General features: G+C 44.4%; 1 protein-coding gene across 10 annotated transcripts in view; it reads left to right on the top strand.

Annotated features, from left to right (window-relative positions):
- Positions 1 to 16,658, top strand: part of CHD2 (chromodomain helicase DNA binding protein 2) — a 73,638-nt gene that overhangs the window by 15,605 nt on the left and 41,375 nt on the right. For 3 of the 10 annotated variants that reach the window (XM_075100624.1, XM_075100629.1, XM_075100625.1), the window contains 2 exons: positions 1,532 to 1,665; positions 15,957 to 16,164. In XM_075100624.1, coding sequence (XP_074956725.1) covers positions 1,604 to 1,665; positions 15,957 to 16,164 — 270 coding nt within the window. In that variant the 5' untranslated portion in view covers positions 1,532 to 1,603. Of the gene's footprint in view, positions 1 to 640; positions 1,201 to 1,531; positions 1,666 to 10,974; positions 11,298 to 15,956; positions 16,165 to 16,658 lie in introns of those variants that run through there. The other 7 variants (XM_075100626.1, XM_075100630.1, XM_075100628.1 and 4 more) reach the window with 5 other exon arrangements.

The following is a 16,658-nucleotide window of genomic DNA, read 5'->3' on the forward strand; positions in this document are numbered from 1 at the left end:
AAAATCTATTAAGGAACACTAATGGGTTAAGAATGTGAGTTCGAAATAACCCTTTTAATGGTGTCAGACTTATTTTACAGTAGTGCCTTCGCCTAACTGATGAAAATTGTGTAGCTGTTGGATTTTTGCTGTTGGGGAAAACCACTAGGGAGGCGCTGTCGAGCTGGAGGGGGTTATCAGCAATGCGGGGCTCTCTTAGGAGTGGGTGACGCTCTTGTCCCAGGCTTTAAGTGCAGGTGTTGGGTGACGGATGGAGGACCTATTGTCTGGGGATACTGCCACTGAATTGAAAAAAATAGCTACCCCTTGGGTGGGCTGAGCCCCAAGGTGGGTTGTTGCTGGCTGCATGGCTGTTAGCTCCACTGCCATTCTTTCAAAATGGCTTGTAACAGCACCACTTCCTGTCCAGGGAGGAAGTAATTTTAGCCCAGGCACTGAAATATTTAGCAAATCTTTAAAACAAAAGACACAAATTCCATTTCTTTCTGGTTTCAAAAGGGTGCCTGAGCCACATGGGGTTAAGGTGCCCCTTCAGCTGGGGTAGTTGGAAGAAGCCAGGGCTGTGGGGGTAGCAGGCACCCTTTAGGTGGAGGCTATCTCTTTTTTTGGTAGAAATGAAGGGGTGGGTCTATGGTACATCACCTGAGTTGTGGGGTAAATGTAGAGAGTGTCAATCAAAGGCAGAGCTCAGAGCTGGGAAGGAGCTCTAGATGGCGGCTGTGCCTTAGAGAGAGCGCGCTCAGCTCCGTGCCTTCCCCAACACTTTACGCAACTTTCCCTAACTTTCGGGCAGCCTCAGGGGGCCCCCACAGCCCCTTGCCTCTCCTAGGCACTAATCGGGGGCTGAGCGGACCTTTTTCGGGCAGAAAAGCAGCTTTTGAGGGCTCCCTTTTCGTGCCTTGCTGGAAAGAAGAAGCCGTGGAGAGAGCCCAGGTCGTTGTTTTTCCAGCTTAGAAGCCATGGCGTACCTCCATTTTTGTGCGCTCTCCTAATGAGCTTTTTCCCCCGGACATTTTTGTACCAGTTATCGCTTCTTTTGCTTTATCGGCACCATATTTTTGGGATTAGAATATATATTTTTTTTCATTTTCTGAAATTTGTATTTTATCGTTATAACTCTAAATATTTTGGATCTAATGTTTTTCCACTACCCAAAACTAATATCGACTTGGTCCTGGCGGCGGTGCATGGATCAGGTAGGTGAGCAATTAATAATAATAATTTTTAGATTTCTGCTGTTTTGAGTACTTTGATTTTCGACCGATTTAAGCTGTATTGGGATGACGCAATAAGATACAGAGATTATTTGCATCCAGTGTTACTTTGGGAAAGTTTGCAGGATGCTCCTCTACTGTGTTTATTCTCGGATTTTTCTTATAAAAATGATTATTTGTTTTAAATCTCCGTTTTGCCGTGTTGATCAGTGTTGTGTATTGTTATAACAATATCATTGCAGCGTCAGGACTTTGTTCCTGATAATGAAAGCCAGTGAAACGAACTGGGACCTTACCTTTCTTTCAACTTTTGACAGTAAATACCTGGGCACAGGACTTCAAAGCAAACAGACACCCCTGGCCCCCTCTTAATATTTAAGAATAAAAAGATGATGAGAAATAAGGACAAAAGCCAAGGAGAGGAGGGTTCAGTCCACAGCAATGCATCGAGGTATGATCTATCAACTTTCTTTTTTTTTTTTTAAAAACCTGTGAATACCCTGTTTACTTTGACAGCCTTGGGTTACTGTCAGTGCTTAATACAAAACATTTTACTGATTTTGCTTCCTTTTTAAGAAATGACCTTGAGATTGTTAGCATGCCACACCCTATTTTTTTGGTAGCAATTTCTGAAAGTTGTGTTGTGACTTAAGGGCCCATGTCATAGTCAAAAGGTACTGTACCTTTATTCAGGGGAGCCCTTTCCTCTATATTATGTTTTTCCAGCTTTTGAATTTCAGTTTTTAGGTTTTTTGTGCTGTGAAAAATGACCTTGTCGGTTTAGCCATTGCTGCATTGCACCATTTTACATACAAGGCAAATTTTTCTTTGAAGAATCTCAGAAGTCTAAACTTTAACTGAGGGCCATACAGAAGCCTGGTGTAGTAGTAAATTATAGTAAATAGACACAAGAAAAAGTTACATGAATGAAAAAAAGCTCATTTTAAAATATAAACTGGAAAGTGCCTGTTTGTCTGATACCCCTTGCTTCAAATTTTATTTGAGCTTGTAGAACTTTGATACTGTTTAGGTATTTTAGAATATTTTTATACAATTTAACCAGACTTTCTCCTGCTGGTGATAGCATTTCGTTTCATAAAATATACACTGGGACTGTTAACAAGGGGCTCCAAATGCTTTGCTTGTTTGTTTAATGTATTTTTGCTCAGGGTGTTTTTATTTACTTTTGTTGAGTAATGAGATTCTTTACAGATTTTTTTATAAACTTAACCTTGATGTGGGAAAAGTATGAAATACTGGAAATGTTTGTTTGCTATGAATACAGAAGTATAATTACTGAATTGCTCATTTTGTATTTAAAGGGTTGGCTTTTTAAAAAATTGGGAACTAAACTAAATGCTTTTTTGTTTTCTAGTTTGTAAATACACTTGAGTTTTGCATTTTGTTAAATTTAATTGAATTGTGGCCTGTTTATTTTTTCTGGTGTTGTCTTCAGCAATTTTTGACCAACATTAATAAAAAAGAATTTTGAACTGTCTGTTGTATCACATGTGCTCTGTGATGTTTGCAGGTGTTTGAATAGTATTCTTGATGTCCAATATTTAACCTTCTTTAAACACACAAACTTGAAATACTGTGGGAATATATATATTATCAAATTGCTGTAATCTTCTAGCATAAATTTGGACGGTGTTCTGGATGTATTAAAATTACAGTCAAATTTTAAATCCTAAAATGGATATGGGTAAGTTTGTTTAATTTGAAATTATTATAACTAAATTAGCCTCAGGGACTATTGAAGTATTACAACACCTATACAGAGCCTTTATAATCAGTTTAAAACACATCAGACTTTCAAATCATGCTATCTTTATATTACTGTAAACAGTGCACACAAAATATTGCTTAAAAAGTCGATTTAAAAAAAAATACTTATGATTCAGCTTATTTAATTCTTTCTGGTTTTTTATTCAAAGTGCACGTTATCACCAAGACCAATAATAGGTATAATTTGTTCAGGAAATCTAAATAAAGTTATTTTATTGGTGTTAGAAATATTATGCTAAATAGGAGGTGAAACTGGAGACATCTAGCAGTAGTTCCACAGAAAGAAGACCTTTGGGGTTTTTTGTCCTTAGGGGTATTATATTTGCATAGTCTCTCATGTGTGCTTTTGGTGTTTTCATTGAAAGGTTATTTATCATAATTGATCAATTTACATGGAACACCTGTTGTGTGAGGTTACCCTCCCCCTTCACAATTTTTTTCCCTCATAATAAACTTGCTGTGGGTAACATCCACTCACCTGAAGTGTGGGAACAATTGAGCACAGGATATTTGTGAGTGAGCCCTGTCGAGCTTATTTCTGAGCTGTGAGTCAGCTGAATGTCGTAAAATGGGCTTTACTTCCTGAGGTTGACTTGAAGTTGTAGGGGAAATGATTTCTAGGAAGTAAAGCCACCACTTTGCTTTACTGTAGCCCAGAAATGCACTGATGTCTCCGCTTCACGTGCTGCTGGCCAGCTTTCTCCCCGGTTGTGAGACCAGCTCGGCATCCCTGGAAATACATGAAGTCCTATTACATAAAGCCTGGGTGGGAGGCCTGGGTGATGGGGACGGGTGGAAAAGGTAGAGGCGGCTGGTGCCATTCACCTGGGCTGGAGAAGCAAAAATGCAGGACTAGCGAATGGTGTTAAAGCAGAAGAAAATGAAATTCCTGCACACCACCTTAATGTCCTAACTGGGGAATATGTTTTGAACTGTCTCCTACCTTTCCAGTCCTAAGAAAGTGCAAAGGCATATGCTGAATAAACAAAAATACCAGAGGACTGTCCCAAAACAAATGATTATTCTTGGGATGGGAAATGGTGTTAAGTCTTTACAGTTGGTAAGCTATGGGGTGTACTTGGTGTCTTCCTAGGTGAACAGCAACACCTGGCCTTTGTATATTGACAGTAAATCTTGCCAAACTTGAAGCTGATTGATTTCGTGCTACTTTCTCCACCTAGGATAAAATTTGGGATGCTGCAGTTACTAATAACCACCACTGCTGTATCTGGGACTTGCATTAAATAATTGAACAAAATCCTGGTGTGTTTTCTAGCATCTTCTATGCTGCGTTTCTGAAAGGCAGGTGGTGTGAGAGGGGTATATCCATGATGCAACCCTAATGTGTACCTCAGAGGTGAGAGGCAGGCTGGGGTCCCCCAAAGTCCAGGATTGAGTTTTGATGGGGATAGCAAGTAACACACGGTGGATACGTTGTTCCTCTAGTTGCCCCCAGCCTGCAGATGCTGCAGTTGCTCTTGGACCTCATGAATACCCCAGTGTGGGAATGGTTTCTGCTACAGAAGCTGCAGGGTTGAACAAGCCCTTGCAGCTGTGTCCAGCTCTTGGCTTCTGTAGCACTAAACCATCATTTTGGGGTGAGGGGAGGGGGAGGAAGGTTGTGGTGGGTTAGATTTCAGCCTGTTTTCTGTTCAGAGAGCTGGAAGTCTAAGGTTTGAAATGGCGGGTGTTTTTTTTTTTTTTTGCTCAGCGGCCACCTCACAGAGGCAGAGTGCTTTGCAGTGTATGCTGCAGCCTTCACAGAGCAGAACACCCTTGTTTTACGTGGCAGCCATTTTATGAAGATGTAGTTACATACGAAAGAGGATTTGGTGGGGGGGGAGGAGGGAAATGAAGACATTAAACAAAATTTGCCGTCCCTGGCTGCCGATGAAAGCAGAGGGCATCCCCTTCTCGTTTCAGTAGGGCTCAGGAAGCCCCGATTCCCGGTGAAAGGAGAGGGGAAGGCTGCACCGCCTGGCATTTTGGTGCGGGTCCAGTTCAGTCACAAAATGGCTGTTCCTTTGTGCCGCATAGCTGACAGACATACTGCATTGCACTGTGTGTACTCTAAAAACAGCAGGAAGTTGCTGGTGGGGAGTTCAAAGGCCATCTTGTGCTCGCTGGGGACGGCGATTGGCTGCGCTCGCTTGGTAACAGGCGGACGGCGGCGGCGGTTCGTGCGGAGGCAGAGCTGTGCCTGCGCGTGATGGCTGCGCACGCCGCACGGCCTCTCCCACGCCTGCCCCGGCACGCCAGCCCCGGGCTGTACTGGGCTGTACTGGGAGCGTGGCCATGGACCGCGTGGTTGCGGCTGTCTTCCCTCGCTTCCTCTCATCTGGCAGCCTTGAGCTTTTATATATTTTTTTTTTTAATAGTGTAGGCTATTTTGAGAAGCAAGTGACTTGAAAAGGAGCAGGGTTATTTTTGGTGTGGCTTTTTAATTTTTCCCTTTTTTTAACTTCAAAAGGAATTGCAGAATATCATAGTATTCCTGGAACATCTGCCCTTTTTTTTTTTACAGCATTATGGCTTTCAGCATCCTTGAATCACTAAAACTTACTCTCGCTTTCAACATGCATTTTGCAACTGATTTTTTTTGAGTGGAAACGTTAAGCGCTTACTAAAATGCCTCTAACTATGGTTTTCAACTTTTCATCTAGGCTGACGGCTTAGTTTTTAGCTGTTACGGGCCGTCGTGTATGTACTGAGTCTTTCAGTTTCGTTTGCACTGCTGGATCCTTTAACAAAGATGGGTTTTTTTTTAACCTCCTTTTTAAGCTTTAACCCTTTATGAAACTGTCCTGAGGCTTTTATGAAAAGGGAAAATGCTTGATCAGTGCAGGACACAAAAGGAATAATGTGCAAGGAATTAATATGAATAATGATGTAATCTGTGTGCAGCACAAAGGAGATTGTTCTTGTGTTGCTTTGTTACTTCTGTTTCACATTAGAAGGAAATGTCTCATCTAATTACGAATGCACAATTCTGAGACTTTCAACTTCTCTGTTTCCTGTTTAGTGATTGCTGCCAGGAATGGATACAATATATACAGTGCTATAAAAGAGGCTCATCAACTGCAAGAAGCTACATTTAGCTGAAATTTAATCTCTTCTGGATTGTTCTCTTTAGTTAAACATCTTAAGCTAATTAATCAAATTTTATGTATTCTCTAAATGCATGACTTCTGCTGAATAAAAATGGAAGAATGGGAATAAAGAGCTCACCTGGGTAATTCTGTAACCCTGCAAAAATGCTTCCATGGCACACAGCGTGTGCTGCTGCCAGGGCATTGCTATGCTTGTGTGCACGTGCATGCACGCATGCTCCCACACCCGTTCCTGCCTAAATTTATTAGTGCCTTCAGCCAAGAGGAGTTGATGTGGCTGAGATTGTAGATTAGAGCCTGTTCCGCTTTCTGTTGGGTTGATGTTTCACCTGCTGTACTTTGAGGGCAACAGTTGCCCTTATCTGCACGTTCCCCCCATTTCCTATATGAGCTGAAGCCGAACTCTCCCACGGCTCAGGAAGAAATAATGTTGTGTTGCAGTGCCACAGGGTCATACCGCTCCTAGGGGATGGCACTTCTGAGAACACAGGTTCTCGTGTGTGTGTCTTGGGAGCAGTGTGGCTGACTGCATTTAGGCTACAATAACCACACTTGCATTTGCATTAAAACAAACATTTCCACTGTTAACTTTGAGCATTAGGAAGGCTCAGAGGGAGGGCCAGGAAGGCAGTGGTGTTCTGATTTTAATCTCTCCAGCTCGGTGTAGGGAGAGGCCAGCTCCCATCTTTGTGTTTGTGTTTCACCGCTCCTCTCAGAAACCTGTTCATACTTAGTAGTAACATAGTGGGTTACTGAGTTGCTAAGCCTGCCTCTGAGGAATTTTTATGCTGGCATGTCTCTCTATTGAGGCTTATCGCTGCTAGTTTTAAGGAGCAGATGAGGGTACCAGTGGCAGATGCAGTGAGACTCGCCACACAGTTAAGTACCTGGGACTGTGAACAGGAGTGTAGGAACGGAACTGAAGCTTCTGATGCCACGGCCTTGCTTCTTTTGAGCTCGAGACGGCTAAAGCAAAGTTACTTTGGGTGATTTGGGCAGCTTATGCTGAAATTGCATCTCCTCATACATAACCTGGAGGTGTGTGTATTCACTGTATCTTGTTTAATGCTGCAGACAACAGTTCCAGCAGGAACTGAGGTGTTAAATTAGGCTGTTAAGTTCTGAAGATGGAGAAGTGCTTCTAAATCTCTCATTGCCCCCAGCAATCCAGCTCAAGAAGGTGGTGGTAATGGATGGAGAAAGATTCTGTTCTGCATTATCTCTCCTCTCTTTCAAGGAAGATAAATACAAACAGAATGGCACTTAGGGAGGGGATGGCCTGGATTACCATAATTAGATATAAGCAGCCTTCTAGCGAAGGATGTACTGTTCTACTGACATGGTGTCTTACATAAATTTTTCTAGTGTGTTTTTATTAAAAAATGTGTGCTGAAATGCCATTTGAAGATGCTCTTTCAACAGGTGGTGGTGCGCTTGTAAAGTCTGCCTTTATATCCTGTAAAGAATCCTTGAAGTGAAAGCAAAAAAGACAAGATGAAAAAGTCACATCTGGTGACTTGCAATGAAGCTTTTGTAAGTCTGTCATGCTGTTAATGCCTCCTTTTCTTGGAGCAGGGAGTGTCTTTTTGGATATAATAAGCAAAACGTTGATGAGTCTTTCCAAATGTGCAGTAGCTGTTATTACATCACTGCTTGTGCAGAACTGCTGCTAAATTATAATTTTCAATATACAGCTTGCTTTGTATTTACCTGTGGGCTGAGATAATCTATGCTGTGTAGTGTATGTGGTTTATGGCCTCGACTTCTAAGGTTAAAAAAATAAAAAGTTTAAAACAGTGATCTCGGATTCCCTTCTGGTGCTGTGCTGGTAACGCTTACATGGCGTTTCGTCTTGGCAGGGCTTCTGTGAGGTGCCTGCCAGGGACAGGGTGCTTTACAGACGGGATGCTGAACACTTCATTGCTCACGAACTTTTAACCCGGCTATGAACAAGTGTGTTGCAACGTCAAGAATCCACTGACTCCAGAACACCTGGCTCCTTAGGAAAAAGTTGTGTTGTAATCATTTACGTTTCTTGCAAGTTTTATTGCTAGGTATAGATGACTTAATAGAATTGCTAATATATTAATTAGAGTGGTCATTTGCATCTCTTTCATGGGAGGAACCTCTGCTCTGAACTACTGAGCTGTCACCAGTTGAGAGCTTTGAATGCCCTGTGTTGTCTGTAAAACATAGGCTTAATGATGAGCCTCAAATCTCTTGGTTAAAACAGTTTTTAACAGTTACTTGGAATAAAACCCTCAGGCCAGGTCAGGCTCCCCTCTTCTGAACTGCAGGTCATCTGGAACCAGAAAGGAATGTGTGCACCTTTGTGTTCTTGTTAATGATTTTTGGGTCTCAAATTTCCGTATTACTGCATTTCTTTAATCTGTTACATCTTAAAGGAAGTTTGCAAATGTTACAGGAGAGAAAAACGACGACCCTTTTTGTACCAATTTAAAGGAAAATTGTGTATGCTACTCCAGTCCGCCCCCGTGCACCTACACATCCTTCACAAAACGTCGGATGCTGCCTGTGTGCAGGGTCCCCTTTGTGCTGCCGTTGAGCTTTAGCCTGGCTGTCCCCTGCTGTGACAAAGCAGAAGCTGTGGCTGGAATGGCAGAGGGGCACAGTGAGTTAACCCCTGCCCACCGTCTCTGCCTTACAGGAAGGTGGGTGCCCCTGGGCTCCTTTCACTGCGGTGCTATGAGGAGGTTCTCAGGGGTGGGTGCTGCCAGGGGCCAGCTTGGGTCCTCCCGTGGATGGTGGATGTGAGTACTGAAATGCTCCGCCACTTTCCTGGGGAGGGGGAGATGGGCCCTTTCCAAAACCCTGAGAACTGCAATTGTCCTTCCCTTTCTGTGCAGGGAAGGGGAAGGATGCTGCCTTTGGAGATTCTCAATGGTGCTCCTTAATCAAGCCGAGAGATTTTGACTCCTTTTGTCCCTGCCTGTGCTGGTTTTTTTTTTTTTTTCTTTTCTCACTGAACATCCCGGGCATTTTCAGCCTCTGGCTCAAAGATCAGAGAGCGAGAGCGCCAACTCTCCCAATCATGAATGAACTGCTCGTTTTGCTTGCTTATGCAAGCATAATGTGGTGTCTTTGTAGTGGAGGGGAAAAAAACCCACTTTTGGAAAATACTTGTCATTCAAGATAGCCCAATGTGCTTCGCAGGCAGCTGCAGCAGAGCAGTGAGGGATATATTTAGCTCACTCTGTGCTCAGGATTGCTTTGCCTTTGGCATTTGGGAGTCTTGTGCTGGGGCATGTAGCAGTGGCCAGAGTGTGTGTTAAGATTTCCTGCTGCCTCCTCCCCTTCCTCTGAGTGAGGCTGCAAACCCTGCACAACCCAATTCAGATGGTTATTCAGATAGGATACCTGCTGAGTGCATAATCCCTCAGTTGTTACAGTAGCACGATGGCCCTATTGTGCCTAGTGCTCTGTAAATGTAATTAACACCCATCTTCTGCAAGGAAGGTTTGCAGTCACATGTGGAAAATGTGTATGTTCTCCATGGTAACTCTTCTCACTTGCCTATTTAAGAACAAAAATAGTTGCCAGTCACAAAATGAGGTTGAGGAAATATTTCTCTGGTTTTTTGAAAGACATGTTTGTTATCTGGCAGGGGCAACCCTGAAACCTTGCAAGTGTTTGTGCCCCTTGAAAGCCTGCCCAGAGTTGGCCAAATTATATTGTGAGTATTGAAAGTTTTTTGAGACTTCACTTCTAGATAGTATGAAGAGCCTGCCTGTGTTTAGTATATTCCAGTTTAAGTTCCTGCTTTGAGACAGATAATTGTTAGAAATACAATTGCACATGGGTACAGATGGTAGAGAGCAGGAATATTTCCTTCCCTCCCTTCCCCCCTTTGCCTGCAGGAAATAAGTTGGGAAAAGCTGTTGCATTGACTGACACTTCCCAACTCTTATCACTCAGAAAATCTTTGCCTTGGGAGACAGGCAGGCACCAATCACTTTTTAGTAGACTTTCCGAATAAAATAAAGGGAACTCAAAAAAGCTAGGAATGAATCTATCGTCAGTATCACAATCTGAGTGTCATTCACTTAGCTGTGCTGCAAGCCCCACGTACTGTCTGTATGGCCGTGGCTTGGCTATTTGCTCATGTGGTTCACGTATTATCCCCTCTACCAAACGTTATTCTCTCTTCATCAGATCATCTGTGGCCAGAATCAGTCTTGTGTCGTTATCCCTGACTTGTTTGGCCTAGAGGAGAAATTTAATGTGTTTGGTGCTTTTTACAGCTACCGTGTGACTTGGGTGTGTGCATCAACATTAACTGGTGGCGAATGTTTTTATTTGCAATATATGTAGGCATTTCGTATATGTTTATAATAACAGGGAACATCACATTTATAGATCAAATATTCAAAGGAAATGTTGAACAGCACCACAGTATCCATCTGGGTCAGTGTGTTAGCGTCTTCCATGGTTTGTCACTGTCCCTTTGCATGTACAACAGTTTGCATGTAGGTTACTTTAGGAAGACATATTTGTTCAAATAGTTTTAAATTGGTAGCCTCTGATGGCTTTGCTGATCTGTGGTTTAGCGTAAATCTAGAGCTGGTGCAGCCAGTGGACGGGTGAGGCTGGGAGTCCTTGCTGAAGAGCTACAGGGGACAAGAAGCCTTTTACTGGTGGAGCTGGATCTGACAGGTACACCTGGTCTGGAAAAGACATCCTGCTCACTTCAGGGAGTCTCAGCTCGGCTGCCCGCTGCTGTGTCGTGGGTCGGCAGGACCGTACGGCAGCAGGTGCACTGGGCTGACCTGTGGTTCTGTCACATGACCCGACTTGTGTATATTTGAAGGTTGCCATGGGATTGGAATGTTTGGGCTGTTGGCAGACAGTTGGCTTGGCTCTGCCAGAGAGGGATGTTGAGGACCCAGGGGTGGCCAAACTGAGCAGCTGGCTTGCAGCTGGCTTGCTGCTGCCCCAAAATTGGGGTCTTGCTTGCCCCTTTTCTCCTCTGCAACTTGTCTGTGCTACCAAATGTAGTGTACTTCCACTGTTCCCAGTTCCCATAAAGGCTTGCTTCTTATCTTGCTCGCTAAGCCGGCAGAGACCTATTTTGCTGTTTCTCTGGGCTAGTCTTCTAATGTGCTGTCAGGTTCAGGTGGCTCATGGAGGAGTCCAGTGGCCCAGTCACTGCTGGCAAAAGCATGAGGTGAGTACTGGGCGCATGGGCTGCAGAGTGAGGATGGTTGGGAGAGGGAAGGGGGTGTCTCCCGGCTAACTGCCGATAGCCTTTTGGTGGCAGCAAGGCGAGACCTGTTTGGAGACCTGGGTGTCAGTTACCCACAGGAATAGTACCGAGTCTGCACGGGGTGATTTCACTGGTGCTGAGACCCTGGTGAGCTTGTGAGGCCCAGTGGAGCACTGCTGTTTGGATTCAAACTTGTTTAGATTTAAAATGTTCACAACAATTCTTAATGCTAGGAGGAGCTTGGTTTGTGGGAGGGTCTTGGGTCATTAATCCTTCTTGATCCCTCTGGCTGAAGTCAAGTTCTATCCATCAAAAGCCAAATGTTAAAGTCTGGGGCAGAATGGCCCCAGCTAGAGCCATTCCCTTGTCAGCTCTTGGTTCCAGAAACCCATATTGGGTCATTTTTTCAGCTTGTCTTGCACGTTCTGGAAACATACACTGTTTGTACTTGTTGAGGGCTTATAAAATGTTTTGTTGCTGTTAGCAAAGATGATCTAGAAAATGAAGTCATACGTGAAATATTAAAACTCTAAGGTTGGAGGCTTCAGGCATGCTGTAATTGCCTTGTAAACTTAGATGCTTGATTGTAAAGGGTCTTATCACTGCCGTTCAGCTACTTATTTCTTGGAAGGAACATGCCCTTCTTGGAAAGGGATGATTTGGTTTTCTTACCCCTCAAGTCAGGAGAAGGCTCTTAATTGAAACAGAATTATAGCCTGAAGTATTTCTTAGAAACCAGGGGAACATACTTGGCTGACGCTTAGCAGATCTCAGTTTTTATAAGTTTCTCACTTCAAGGGAGTTACTAACAGTCCAACTGTAGCTTTCTTGATGTTCACAGGCATTTTTCTGCTGAATTTGGAAGGGAGTTGGACTAGCTGAATCATGATTTTGTGACAATTATAGCTTATCCCCCCTTATAGTTCTATTGAAAGTAGGTCTTGTTTGGGTGTGAACTTAGGAGCATTAAAGCAGGGCAGATTCCAAAAGTAGCTTCTGAAAAGAGGACTTAAATCTCCAGTTACGTGCAGTGTAAGGCCTCACTTGACATAATGTTGCTAATCCTTTATATTCTGTTGACAGACAGGGAACCACTGGAGAGAGTCCAGTGGAGAGCTAGGAAGATGGTCGGGACTGGAGCATCTCTCTTATGGGGAAAGGCTGAGACCTGGGTTTCTTCAGCCTGGAGAAGAGAAGACTGAGGGGGTTCTTATCAGTGCTTATCAATATCTAAAGGGTGGGTGTCAAGAAGATGGGACTGGACTCTTTTCAGTGGTGCCCAATGACAGACCAAGGGGCAATGGGCACAAGTTGGAACATAGGAAGTTCCTCTTAAATATGAGGAAAAACTTCTTTGCTTTGAGGGTGCCAGAGCAGAGGCACAGGCTGCCCAGGGAGGCTGTGGAGTCTCCTTCTCTGGAAATATTCAAAACACACCTGGACGTGGTCCTGTGCCCCCTGCTCTGGGTGTGCCTGCTCAAGAGGGGGGTTGGTTGAGGTGGTCCCGAGAGGTCCCTTCCAACCCCTACCAGTGTGTGATTCTGCGTGACAGGTAGCAGTGCTTCCTGATTGTCTTGGTGATAGTTAGAAAGGATTATTTTATAGAATTAGCCTTTCATTTCTCTTTTTTTTTTTTTAATTCTATCAATGTATAAAAACAAGCACATATCCTTTTGCCTTGATAACAGGTTGTTTATTAAAAATAATAATTTGCAACAGCCTTCAAAAGGACATACCGCTTCGCATCTACATTTCTTTCCTTAGGGCAGGCGTGTGCATACCTGTGTGTGCAGATGTGTATGACATCTGTCTCTGTCGCTAGAGGAGTTGCCCTCTTTTCAGATGACACAGGTCACATCTTGGAAAAAAAGAATTATAGTGTCCAGATAATGTTGTGGATAAAGCATATGAATTATGGCTATTGGTGTGCGGGAAGGCGGTGTTCCTGTGTTCTTGAAATAAAGCTTAGGGCCTTGAGAAACAAAGATCTCCAGAGTGGGAGGAGGCCAGTAATTACTGTTCTGCCTTTAAACAAATACTGCCAAAGCTGTCTGGCCTCAATCTAGCCTGGGTTGTTATAATTTCTTCCAGCTATTGCTAATAAAACTGATTGAAGAAAAGTGTCTTCCTCTTTCGTGTGTCCCTGTGGAACATGGGACGCCAACATGACTCAGCGAGAGCCTGATGTTGCCACTTTGCGTTGTGACCGTAGAGGTTTGGATGCCTCCAGATCCCATTCTTTCACAGAGGTCGAGTCCCCGTCTCCGCAGGAGGCTCTGCGGGATGGTGTCCTGCCAAGACCTGCCCGTGGAAACCGGCTGTCCCTAGAGCTGCTGGAGCATCGTTTCCTTGAGTGGTGTGGCAATGCTTCCTAATAAAATTCCCTTGGTTTTCTTGAAAAAAAACCTGGAACTCTGAAAATTCTCCAGTGGAGTATCACTCTAAGTAGACTTGGTTGCAAAGCGATGTGGTTGAGTGGGGTGTTGGGAGCAGATGTCAGATCTGCGGATGTGCTCCATGAGAAACCGCGGAGACCTGCAGGGCAGCAGGCGAGCAGGGAGAGATGTGAGTGGATGGCGCTGCAGTGGGGCATAGCAGGAGAGCACAGCGATGGAGGGCCATGGTGGGGAAGAGGGAACTGGAAGCTGCAGAAGACCTAGAGGAAGGGACAGGCAGCCGCAGGGTGTAGCAAGACAGCTCTATGCTTTGGTTGCCTCGGGTAGGAGTGGGACAGCAGGAGATAGGGTGGCCTGGAAGGATGCTAGTTCAACTTGACTTTCCAGTCCTGCTAGGAGTGAGCAATGCGATACCCTCGTTTCCTTCAAAACCAAGCTGGGATGGTGAAACCAGCAACTACTGGTGACAGCTCACCCTCTGCTCCTTCCTGAAAAGGCTCCGTTTCTGTTGCTTCAACCTTAGAAAGTGTCGCTTACCGCTCGCTCTTTTTTCCTGGCGTGTGCTGCACCCTTCCATTTTAGGACTTGTGGCAGACCCAGAGCAGCAGCTGCCACTGCAACACAATCTCAAGATGGTGGAAGAGGGATGGCTGTAAAATGGCGGCTGGGAGCCTGGCTGTGCGCCCTGCGCTGGAGGGATTTCTGGAGCAGGTTCCCGCGGCGCTCGGCTGCTGCCCTCTGCCCGCTCCCTGGGAGACAGCAGCCGGGAGCTGGGCCGCTGCGCGGGGAGGCAGGAGCAGCTCTGCTGGTGCACGAGCTGCTGGGGGCCAGCCCTGTTAGATTTCACAGATACCTTAAGGATTTTTATCTGAGAGCGGAAAACTTATTTCCATGGTGTAAATTAGCCCGATTTCCATGTGGCTATACCTATGAATAGCAGCTGACTCTAGTGATCCCATCCCTACAGCGTGCGTTGATTTCTGTAGAACTGTATATAACTGTACATATGCTTTTGCTCTTTTGTCCTTCTATTATTTCTTTCTTGAATTGTGAAATCTGAGCAGAGCTTTTCATGTATCTTGTTACTTTTGTAGCTTTGTACAGAAGGAGAAAAATTATAAATCTGGTTTCCCTCTGCGAAGTTTTTCTTACTCTTCTTTTCATGATGTTACATCTGCAGCGTGCCCTTAAATATTACAAAATCTATCTAGCTGCAGATCAGGAGCGACTTGGAAAGAAATGCTCCAGTTGTTGTTGCTGCATTGCATTTTGGTTTGTGGCGGAGTGGGATTTGTAAAGCTGCCTTCCTAGGACGTATGTTATGTGTTGTAATGAGTTTCCCGTTTTCTTTAATTGGATTTTAAATGAAAAATAGGTGTTGGAGTGATTGGGGAAAGGTATTTGAGTATTTTGGTAATTTAAAATAGTTTGACCTGCCTTTGTTTTGTAGAGGAGCCTGCATTTAAGTGAACATTCTGTATATTAACCCATTTTAATATAAGGAAAAAAAAAGAGAGAAATATATCTATTTCATGTTGTGCTCTCCCATTATTGGCTGCTTGAGAAATGCAGTCTTCAAAGCATTGGTGTAATCCTTCCAAGAGGAACAGCCCCAGCCACGTGCCTGTATAAGCTCCTTTCTGCTCCTCTGTTTCTGAATTTATTATTTTTGCAAGAAACATGATATTTACTGTAATATATAGTATTACGCATACAGTAGTTAGTGCTGGTCTGTTTCAGAAATTGGATGTTGGATTTTTGAACGACTGGCCATACTAGAGTGTGGTGCAGAGCCATGATGGAGCAACTGCTTATCTTTAATATAGCAGGATGGTCTCTGGACACCCCAGCTTCCAATATATTTTCGTATTGCTCACTCTGAGCAAGCCAGATCCTCCCTGGAGGGCCTGTGCTGCTGGTATTGCTCATGCCTCTCTACGTGGTACCGCTACCCTTCTTGTTTCGGCTGATGAGCAGGAGATAGTGTACAATGATTTGGAGCCTGCACTCTTGCTCGTGTGTTCAGTGCCGGTCCTGGGAAGGAATTGTTTCTGCTTCACTATCCCAGTGCAGGGTGCCTGTTTGGGACAGTGCAGTTCACACCTGCGTTTAGGTTATTCCAAGCCTGTCATTGTAGCTTGGACATGGCTCAGGTTTGCTTGCTGCGTATTTGAAAGCTGTGACAGTACAGTTAAAATGTAATCTCTTCTTTCTCTACCATCAGTCACTCAGCATCTGAAGAAGCCTCTGGCTCTGACTCTGCAAGCCAGTCTGAAAGTGAGCAGGGCAGCGAGTCAAACAGCAGCTCGGAGTCCTCTGAAAGTCAGTCTGAATCCGAAAGTGAATCAACGGGTTCAAAATCCCAGCAGACCCCTCCTGAAACCAAAGAAAAACCAGCCTCTAAGAAGGAAAGGATAGCAGATGTTAAAAAGGTATTGCCCCTGCTGCTCTGCATAGCCATGTTACCCCCATACCCACCATGAAAGGGGAGAAATCAGGACCTTAACAAAGCTGTCCTCAACTTCCCTGCCACTTTGCACGATGACCAAACAGCTTCTGACCTCTGGTGTCCCCAGGTCACTTGTTGGCTGTTTGGTCTGTGTGCTTGTGACCTGCTGCTGTCATCCTTGTGAGCAGGAGCTTGTGCGTTTGATGGGCGCCACATAGGAAGCAATGGGGCTGATTGGTACGCATGGGGGCAGGCGCCTGTCATTGACACATGACCCTGTCTTTTCATCCTCTCCCTCTGTCTTTCCATTCCTCTCTCCTGTCTGTCCTCCCCCTCAGAAGTAGTAAAGCTTCCCCATGTGATATAAAATCAGGAAAGTGCTTGTCTAGGATTTCGGCTGCTTCGGTTTGTTTCCATCACTGTCTTCCTCTGAAAAAAAATAAAGGGGGGCAAAAAAAAGGAGAGGAGGAGGAAAAA

Source organism: Phalacrocorax aristotelis, chromosome 7, assembly GCF_949628215.1.
Source record: "Phalacrocorax aristotelis chromosome 7, bGulAri2.1, whole genome shotgun sequence".
Taxonomy (NCBI): Eukaryota; Metazoa; Chordata; class Aves; order Suliformes; family Phalacrocoracidae; genus Phalacrocorax; species Phalacrocorax aristotelis.